The sequence below is a fragment of the Dendrobium catenatum genome, unplaced genomic scaffold (assembly GCF_001605985.2).
Source record: "Dendrobium catenatum unplaced genomic scaffold, ASM160598v2 fragScaff_scaffold_387, whole genome shotgun sequence".
Taxonomy (NCBI): Eukaryota; Viridiplantae; Streptophyta; class Magnoliopsida; order Asparagales; family Orchidaceae; genus Dendrobium; species Dendrobium catenatum.
The window spans coordinates 533,556-544,390 of record NW_021318849.1 but is presented as its reverse complement, the minus strand read 5'-3'; the positions used below and the strand labels follow the sequence as shown (position 1 = coordinate 544,390).

The 10,835-nt window shown below is 34.5% G+C and overlaps 1 protein-coding gene across 2 annotated transcripts; it reads right to left on the bottom strand.

The window, feature by feature from the left end:
* Positions 1-352: 352 nt before the first annotated feature.
* Positions 353-2,033, bottom strand: LOC110113048 (heavy metal-associated isoprenylated plant protein 39). 2 transcript variants are annotated; one of them, XM_020845467.2, is made up of 3 exons: positions 1,899-2,033; positions 1,134-1,209; positions 353-1,054 (listed from the first exon to the last, which is right to left on the bottom strand). In XM_020845467.2, exons 1-3 carry the CDS (start codon positions 1,899-1,901, stop codon positions 651-653), a joined length of 483 nt encoding a protein of 160 aa, XP_020701126.1. In that variant the 5' UTR covers positions 1,902-2,033; the 3' UTR covers positions 353-650. The 2 variants fall into 2 exon arrangements, with proteins under 2 accessions (XP_020701126.1, XP_020701125.1); XM_020845466.2 differs by lacking the exon at positions 1,899-2,033 and adding an exon at positions 1,448-1,892.
* Between the last annotated feature and the right edge of the window lie 8,802 nt (positions 2,034-10,835).

Sequence of the window (10,835 nt, the reverse complement as noted above, 5' to 3'; positions counted from 1 at the left end):
CATATGCAGCAATAGTGCAGGAAAGGTGGATCAGTGAGCTGAAATATCCATAGCTTTAGTAACTTATCTAGTTTGCTTATCCAACTTTCAGAACTCTTTCTCAAATTTCTGGTTCAGTCTCCCAAATAATGAAGGAAACGAGATCTTTTAAATAGATTTGGCCAAAATTGATTAGTAGATAATTATTTTTCAGACTCATTTTTATTCAGAATAAATTGATTCGAACGATCAGTCTCATGTAAGAAATTTTGAGATGGCAAGTTATCCAAAGAAGCCACTGACGAATAAGTCACGCATCTGAACATTCACAAGCAAAAGCAAAAGATTCTGCTACAGCCAGAAAAACCAAACAAGAAAAACAATTACAAATGACACTTAATGTAGCTCTTGGAGCATTGATATCCTCAACTGCCAAGTTAGCAGTATTTACAATCGCTAAAAAAATAAAAATAAAAAAAATATTCCGCTTTTTCACAATTTTTTTTTGGCGCAAAGTCCTCGGAGCATTAACATCCTCTAATGCTCATAAAATTTTGCATTATTTACAATCATTTCCAATAAAAAATATTACATTATTTCACATTCATTTAGTTTTCTTTTTCATGGAAAACTGTGAGCAACAGAGTTAAAATAAATAAAATTCTTATTAATTAGCAAATAACACAGGAGTTTGGGTTCTCTTCTGCGCTATGGACGACGTAATGTGTAGTCATATAAGGATTGTAAGCTTGGTAGGCTCTCACCAACTCCGCAATTTGTTCATTGGGATCCTTCTTCTTTTCCCCCCCGCTGCCTCCGCCGCCCCCTCCACCTCCGCCGCTCTCCTTCTTTGCTCCGCCACCGCCCCCACCGCCGCCGCCTCCTCCACCTCCGCCACCGGCGCCTCCTCCGCCACCGCCTCCCTCCTTTTTCTCCCCCTCTTTGGCTAGAGGACCGATAGAGAAGATCTCAGCGTGCCAGTACCTCCTTAACTTGGTGACTACTTCGATGGGGTCCACAACCCCCACCACCGTCAGCTTCATTTCCTTCATGTCCATCGCGATTGAATCGATCCCTACAATTCATCTAGGCTTTCAGTAAGAAAGAGAGAGAGAGAGAGAGAGAGAGAGAGAGAGAGAGAGAGAGAGAGTTACCTGAGAGGGAGGAGACGGTCTTCAGAGCTTTGCGCTTGTCTTTGTCATCGTGCAGATCCAGCTTCACAACAATTTTCTGCAATTGTTAATAAATAAGGTGATCGCTTTGTTACAATTTGAATGTTCAGAGATAAATAAACAGAGAGAAAGAAAGAATCTGATAACGGATATTTGTTGTTCAATTCATCAAGATGGCTTTTTGGAGGTTAGGATAGGAGAAAAAAAATAACTTTTTCTTAAGGGTGATGGAATACCGAGAAAGAAAGAGGCTATAAAACTAAGAATTAAATCAAAATTGGACTTTTAAAACTCACCTTCATTTCTTTTGATTTTGCGAGGGATGGAGGGAGAGCGAGCGGGCGAGAGAGAGAGAGAGAGAGAGAGAGAGAGAGAGAGAGAGAGAGAGAGAGAGAGGGTCAGCTACTAAGCTGCGGAGAAGAATGGAAGTAGATTAAGAGATAGAACTTAGGTTGATGTTGGTGAGGGAGGTGGGAATTGATATTGGAGGAAGAGAGAGGCGTGCGTAATACGAGTTGATTGGCGACCAAGTCTTCGGAAGGGGACGACGAGTCAACGGGTTTGTGATGCGGGAACCTGGAAGGTGTGAACGACTGTTTCTCTCTCTAGATTTCTTGGATCGGAAGATACTAGAATTAGACATGTAAAAAAATTTATAAGTTTTTGTGTGTCACTATCCATGATTCCATGAGTATGCCTCTTAAAAAAAAGACAAAAAAAAAAAAGCATCTGGTTTTAATGGACCACCATCCCCGGCGACGGACCACCATCCCCCGCTTCGTTGATCGGAGAAGCCCTAACCACTCCATTCTGAACCACCAATTGTGAGGCGATTTAAAAAGGTTTCCGAGCAACACTGGGCTCCATTTGGGTCAAGTTCAAATGCTGTGCTGTAGCTTATGATGTATAGACTAGTTCAAACCGGTGGCTGTCTGGACAGCTTCATTTTATGTATATATAATACTAGTTTCAAAGTAATATATATATATAATTGATAAATCATAAAAAAAATTATCTCAACTTCGGATCTCGAGGTAAATTCGAAGTAGAAACTCCTAAAATTAGATATTGAGCTATCTAAACTCCGATTTCAAAAAACTTATTTTTGAATTGACCATTTCGAAGAGACAAACTTAACAACCCCAAAATTAGTCTAATCTGAACCCAAATGGGTCCATATCGAAGGCCTGAAGCATGTTTGGAAGCTTCAAAGCATAATTGGATGATCAATTGATATCTAAATATTGCATGCTTATAATCGGATCGAGCGGCTCCACGAGGTGAATCCAACAAGGCCAAGATAATTGACCTTTACTCAAATTCTCGATAAACGATCTACGGTCAAGGGAATCAATATTGGCTATCCATCAAAAACTCTACCAAAATACCCTTGATCTTCTCCTTATTTACTAGCCATGTCACTCCTAAAAAACTATAAATAAACCATTCATTCTTCACAAAGAGAAGGAAGAAAAATGAGAGAAGAGAAAGAAGGAGTAATCTGAGATCTATCTTGTCATTAAGCTCCTCCTCGACCAATGCTCGGCAACCAACCATCGCCAGAGCCACCAGTTATAACTGCACTCTTACTTGGCCAACATCCGTCACTGAACTTCTACCTGGACTCAAGCCATCCTGGACTTTTGCCGGCCACCGATTATCATCTGACTTTTGCTATTAGCCCTCATTGGACTTCTACAAGGCCAACAGTCATTGCTGAACTTCTACTCGACCACAAGCCATTGCTGGAATTCTTCCCAGCCATCGACCGTCCCCAAACTTTTGCCCAACCATTAATAATTTTCGAATTTCTACTCAGGCACCATCCTTCAATAGACTTCTGCTCAACCACAAACCATCACCTGACTTCTTCCCTGCCACAGACCATCTCTAGACTTTAACCTAACCACTGACCATCATCGAATATCTGTCTGATTCACTACAGGAAAACACATTATTATTGACGAATTTCATCCGCCGATAACATAAAAAATTTGATGGAAAAAGGATGTTTTCGTCAAATTTTCATCGAATTTCTATACGATTGTAATTCGTACATCGGTTAAAAACTTTCGGCGTAAATATTACGTCAAAAATATTTCATGTGGACTTTCCAATGAAAAATTAGTGAAAAAAGATTTTGGTTGCGTCATTTCTTTATTCCTTATTCCGGCTTTATAACTGATGGAATTGATAGTGTAAAATTACGCAGGTAGTGCCGATTGATAAAATGTCGCTATGTACGTCGAAAGTATATGACAAAGATAACCGACGCATTGTACGTTGGAAATTCTGTGTAAAAAATGCGTCGAAAATCGATACAGAATTCGTTGAAATCGATACAGAATTCGTTGTATCGTTATTTCTGACTGATTACCGATGTATTATTCATCGGAAACCCGTTGTGATAACAAAAAACAACAAGCTTCTCATACAAGAAATTGATTTCCACAACATGTAGTAAACAGTTACTTGCAACAAACAGTTACATAAGATAATAACAAATAATAACAACTTATTGTGTTTAGTGCAATAACAAACAACTACTAATAAATATCACCAAATATTCATAAATATCATAATTACATAAGTCAATTTGTTCATTTAAAAGTACAAACTAAAATAAGTACACATGAAGCTGAAAAACTAAATAACTACTCTGAATTCGTTGACTCATCCTCTACTAAAGCTACCTCCTTTCCATTGAACTGCTCCCTCATTTTTTGTATTTCATCCAACAATTGATTATGTTGCATCTATATTTGCATCTGTATCTATTCATGCAACTGTACTTGCCAATCAGCTTATGCTTTTGTTACTTGTTCTAGCTCCACTTGAAGGATAACTACCTATTGGCCATATAAGGACTATTGGGAATTTGCTGCAAAGCTGGAGCCACCAGAGGTCATCTTCTCGTATGCATGGGCATGGAAACCTAAACCATAAATCTTTCCATATTGCATTCCTCCTATCGCTTGCAACCAAATGCAGTACTTAGAATACTCTATAGAGCCACCAAAAGAACCCTAACCTACTGCAGCCTGGCTCTCTCGAAGCCATGTATACTCCTCCTATTAAAGTTATTCAAAATTTAAGCAATTTAGACATAACATAAAAATATTAAACACATATACTTACATGGGATTTTCTTTCTCGCTTTTCAACCCATTGTTGGTCCTCCTACCGCTTGTGGGTATGACTATGTAATTCAACATGAGTAAATTATCTACCCAGCATCTCTTTATATAATAGACTTATATTAGTATTCCTATTAAAGAAATTTTTTAATAACTTTTAATATTCCTTACCAAATGTTTCATGTGCTCAATATATAAAATTGAGCCCTCAATATGAAGGGAACTACCCATGCCCCCAAGATTAGAAGCTCTATTATGTCCATTTTGGTCCCTTCTACAAGCTATACCCTACGCCACCCCAACCACTTTTCAGCTCAGCCCATACACTTTCTCTAATCTATAGTGGCCGCTTGCTAGACTTTAAAATGTCTATAAAAATTTCACATATTCGAGTCGACCTACACATCTCAAAATTCTTTCTAATTTTGTCATTGTGCTAGGGCAGCAAAAAAAATCTTTATGCATTTAGAAACATATAATATAGAATATATATATTTGTTAGATTAAAGTAAAAAAGAAATAATTCAAAATATATTTATATAATAACTAACCTTAAACTCTATAAACCATATTTCTCACACTTCTTTCAAGAATTTCTGCCAAGAAACATAAGGAGTATCATACCTGCTCCGTATTATGTCATGTATTTTATGTGTCAATTATTTTGATAGGTGGAACCTATAAAAAATATGTTAGGTGAGAAAAATATTTATTTAATTTTAGTTACATGTTAATAAAATTATAAGTATGCATGTGCCACCATCAGGTTCAATCAACATTCGACCATCTATCGTCTGCTCTGCTGCAGCTAGGGTAGAAGGTCCACCTCTAGCGGGTTGAGAGAGTGGTGGGGGAAAGTATGGCAGAACATATGGTGGATATGCATAAGCAGGAGAGCCACCATAAGGTGGGGGTGGGTAGTAAGGGTAGAAGGGGATACTCTGCATGGTGTGGTGAAAGAAGGCGGGGGTCTGGTGAGTAAAAATACAAGCTATTGGCCCCAAGAGTGGGTAAAAGGTGTGGTAGGCTGACTATGAGTGGTAAGCTGATTATCAGTGGCAAACTGAGATGAATAGATCCCCTCTGTATATATAGACATGCTAGATGGACCACTAGTCATATTCTTCCTGTGCCTATTAAAATTTTTTTTATCAATCCTCTATTAGGCTCTTCAACTAATTAAAGCCAAAGGATAAATAAAAAAAATATTAGTAACATAAATTATAAAAAAATTTAATATAAAATAATGTAGGAATTAAATAAATGCAGTTCAACAATAATAAAATAAAAAACTAACTATTATCATGATGTTCAAATAAATCATATTGTCAAAAATTGTTTATCTTATGTTAACTCATCATTTGTTGATTCACTTTTATATAATGATATATTTTCACCACTATCAGATTTCTCATGACTTTCCTCTTTGTTTAAATCTACTTACTCTAACTACAACTTACTATCATTAATTGAAATTTATTCATCCGCATCGATAGCAAGATTTTTAAAAATTGACATAAACTCTTCTTGATGTGTTGATAGTATTGAAGTAGTTTTTTTAATTACTCCCATTAGTTTGGCCTTCATAACTACAAGCCAATCCTATTTGCCTTGTAATATGCTTGGATAGTTAGCATAATAGACTTGGCTTGGGTGACTAGCAATAATGAATGGGTTAAACTTTGCATATATCCTACCCTGTTTTACTTTTGTTACACCAAAAATTTGATGTAATCATATGCCTCTATTTTGTACTGGATCAAACCATTCACAATTAAATAGATACAAATTATTCCTATGACTGAGGTATTCCACCTTAATATTTATTATAATACTTAGTAATATATAGAATCATCACTTGTATGGGTGTTCCCTCTTACACATACACATGAATTTTCTATCTTCCTACCTTCAAACTAATTTTTTATCTGGAATTTATAAACATTAACCAAAAATATTTGATAACATTTAACTAATTTATTTGATCCCCAAGCTAGCTCAAGTAGCTCTTGATACTCCGAATCACTGTATTGAGTGTGCACCTAATAATAAATAAAGTATATTATTAGCATATTTATTGCATATTGTGCTAACTAATTAAGAAAAAATACTCAAAATAAAAAGTTAAAAAAATATACTATATTTTTAAACCAAGTAGTGATTTCTTTCTCTAATATCTTCTAGACTTCTACTGGTTCTAATGTACTTCAACCATTAATGAACCTACTACAAACTTTAGGGTTTAGATCAAAGTTATGAATAAAAAATATATGAACATGCTAACTAATATTTACTTGAGATATGACTTAACTTCATCACAATTAAGTAAGATAAATAATGTGTAATAATAACACCTTCTTGTAGAATGTGTTCATTATGCCATCTCATATGTACAACAGATTTCATGGATGCAGATAATAGTTGTAGTCTAGGAATTATTGGTAAGTAAAACATCCTACTGACAGGTACTTCCTTCAGCTTTTTTTTTGTTCTAGACTTTATTTTAAATCTTGGTGCATTACAATGATGGCATACAATTTCTAATAAATTATCTTTAAAATATAATATACATTCATTGACACAATAATCTATATTTGTGTATGTCAAATCAAGTTTGGAAACTAACTTCTTTGTATGATATAAAAGATTCACGAGAAACATTATATTATGCTTTGATGCTTAGCATCTTTAGAGTAATGGATAACTATGAGTGAGTGGTGCACCCCTTCCATATTGGTTGTTTGGCTGCATGCAATAATTCATAAAAATTTTGTGCCTCCTTATTTGGTAATTCTTCTTTATATTGTTCAATTATATTCCAGTTGTATCATGAACTAATTACTTAAGATATAGTAGGATTCTTTCATCTTCATTTATATTACTGCTTATAGATGAGCCGCATTGAGAATAAAAATATGGCTCGTACTCACCATGAGAAGTTTAAACCTAATATTCTAGCATGAACCGTCTACGATATAGATCAATAATTACATCATCTGGTCTTAGGTGCACTTGATTGTTATGATTAGAATATGGGCATCGAAACATTCCATCTGAGATGAAGCTAAGCAGTTGATTCACTATCTGAATGAAAATGTTCACCTCATTAGTGAACTAAAATATTAATGTCTTTCTTCTTTGTGCCAATCAGTTGTACATCCAACTTCTTTGAAATCTAATACCCAAAATATAGCCTACATATAATATGAAGCTATTAGATATTGTTAGAAAATCTTTTAAAGAGAAATAGACAAATTTCAATGTGTCTTTTATCGATTTTCTAAAGATATTTCCGTCGGATATATTTCTATGGTCGTGGTCTTCAATTGTAAGGTAACTCTTTAACTCTCTCTAAATATATTTTGCACAAGTGCTTCTCCAACATTTTAATGTGTCTCACCACATCTTATTCAATAACCCTTACCTATGAATGAGGGGAATTTTATATCTCACATCATAAGTCTCACCACATCTTGCAAACATAAACTACCTCTCAAGTCTCACTACATATTCTACACATCAACTCCCTCTCAAATCTCACCGCATTCATCTATTTGAACCATCCAATTTGAATTCTACTAACAATATACACCTCATATCCCTCCCTAGACTCATTAACAAGAAAAATATCATGAACAAAATGCATGTATAGTCATACAATATATTGCTAATTTCTACCACAAAAATTCATGAAAAAAGAAAATCTTACGGTGGATTTTTGTCAAAACAATGGCGGAAGTCAGCGACTGAGGCAGCGAATATCGGCAAACTCGGTGGAAGCCGTCGGGTGATGGGTCGATCTTGGAAACAACGATGTTTGGCTAAGTTGAAGAAGGCGAGCTAAGCGAACAAAAATGGGGAGGAATGTAATGATAAGGTAGATAGTTTTGGGTTTGAAATAGGGTTTTTATCGATGAATTTTTTGGAGACTAGGATATCGGAGACTTTTTTGTCGAGTAATTTGGCGAAAAGTACTTGACGTGTTTAAATACATCAGCATAATATTCATCGGTTTGTATGCCAGAAATTATCGATAGAAAATATGCCGTATTATAATATGGGTTTATAGATTACGACATCTTTTATTACAGATAATACATCAGATATTTACCAGCATAATATATGCCAAAAATTTCGTCTTTATGTTACCGTAAAAAAACTGTCATTTCTAACAACATAATTTTTGGCGTATCTTTTTAATGGTTTCCTATAGTGATCATTGACCATTATCGGACTTCTACTCAACTTATTAAAGTATTGTAATTTCATAGTTTCCAAATTAAAGGATGGACCAAGTTTTATAACTCACTCAAATTTAGTGGACTCACTTAGACTAGGTATAACCCCCATGTTTTTTTCCTTTTTCAGGGGTTTTTAAGTAAAAAATCCTTGTGTTTTATCTTTTCTTTTTATGTGATGAATATCAGAGTAATGCAAAGTCAAAAAATTCCCTAACTATATTGCCTCTTTTTTTCTAGCCTGTAACAGTTTATTGTTGTTTGTGAGAAACATCAATTCCATGATCCTAAGAACCACTTCAATGATCAACAGGCATAACAATCACAGTATGGAATCCATCTACTCCAACACACATCAATCTAAGAATCAGTTTATAAACTTGTGATGTCAGGTATTTTCCTATCTTTATCTTAGTAGGTGAAAACCTATTGGGGAAGGAACATCATGTTGAGATAGTTGCTATGCATGTTTGATATTTTTGCAACTTATATGTTTTTGATGATTTCAAGTATTATTATTTTGATTATTATTTCTCCTAACATATTTTTGAAGAATTATTTTTGCTCTTATGTGTACTAACATTTTAGGGAAATCATACTCCAGATTGTTGAAGACTTCAAATCAGACCAGTTTAGAGTTTATTATAATTGAAGTCTATATTTTCAATTTTTTTGAGTGAGTGTGATTGTAATTAAGTAACTAGCACACACACATTCCAGGTTAGAATTTAAAATTCAAAAATTTTTAAATTGATCATACTTTGTGATACCCTTTCGTACGGGATGATCTGGTCAATTATTTTCCCCAACGAGCAATGGAACAAATAATGATGGCAAAAAATTTTCTAAGTATAGTTCTTTTTTTTTTTTTTTGAGAGAATGCATAAATTGCATTAAAATGAAAACGAAGAAATCCTTATACAAACTAGTAAAAAGAAGCTAATGATTCCTTTTTTTTAACAAGAAAAAAGGAACTTATTAAAATTAAATTTGTTAATTTAAACTTCTTATAAATGTAATGAAATCCACTATCTCTCATTTTGAAACTATTGAGATGCAGGGGATACCAAAGATTAAGACAACCCGAGGGTTGATTAGTATCCCAGAGTTCCCATCCAGTTAGAGAATAAGAATTAATAAAGATCTCATTAATAATTAGGCAAAGTTTAAAATAACAAATTAAACTAAGGAAACGGAAGTGAAAGCTAAAAATAAAATTATAGTTCTGTAATAAATTCCAAAAGTTTGGTAACACTATGCCAAACTTTATGATCAATTTCTCTATCTTAAAAAAAATCTCTTTTTTGTTGCTATCCACAGGCTTATCCTTCTTCATATTAGTGAGATAAAAAGGAAGAAGAACCTTTCAAACCATTCTTCTCTTGGTGTTCAGCCATCTTCCTTCTAGGTAGTTCTTTCAATGGTCCCAATGCTTGAAGTTCTTTGAATAAGACACGCTTTGAACCGGAGGAAACATTTTTCTTAAAAAAGTTTTAATCTTTTTTAAGAATATTTTTTTTTGAAATTCAAACTAATAGCTGATGGAGGAGAAGAATTATCATGGATTGTAGTATTACCATTTGCATTATCACAGCCGCCAAATTTGTTGATGATTCTGTTATGTAAGTCCCCAAAACTTCAGCATTATTAAAATGAGTAGCAGCCGTCAAAGCTGTTAAGGGAGAAATTTCAGCTCCTTGAGTAGTCAAAACCTTTTCAGCCTCCTTTTCCTCCTCCAAAGTTTGTGGAATTTTGAATTTGATTGCTGAGAGCGTTGGAGAGAAAGCCGGAGCTAGAGTCTCAACCACCTTTGGATCAATCAAAGTATCATTTGTAATTTGAACAACATTTGAGGACACCAAAATTCCTGGTTGATACAGATTTTTTGAACTTTCAAAATCTGAAAATTGAAAGTCCATATTTTCAGAAACTACATTTTCTATTTTATTGGTTTCATTTAACACATCAACCATCACCTTATCCACATCAGCTAATGCATTAAATGAATTAGATACACCAACTGAATTTTGAGAAGCTTGCTGGTCTAATTTGAAATTCAAATCCTGGTTAACCGCCCCTTCATCTCCTTCCTTGAATCCAGCCGTTTCTTCAAGTTGGCTTTTGGAACTTGCAACTACCATTGGATCGAACATAGAATTGAGCTTGTTTTCATCTGCCATTGTTTGTACTTCAGCTTGAGCCAGAATTTCAGCAGTTCCTGATTTTTCTACTGCTAAAAAAACCTTGGCTTTCAATCGATTACTTGCTGATTTCTTCTTGTTTTTGAACTTAACTTACATCCAAGGACC

Coding starts and splice junctions, on each gene's coding strand:
- LOC110113048 (XM_020845466.2), bottom strand. Junction 1,055..1,133: donor GACCGTCTCCTCCCTCTCAG/GTAACTCTCTCT, acceptor GATGAATTGTAG/GGATCGATTCAATCGCGATG.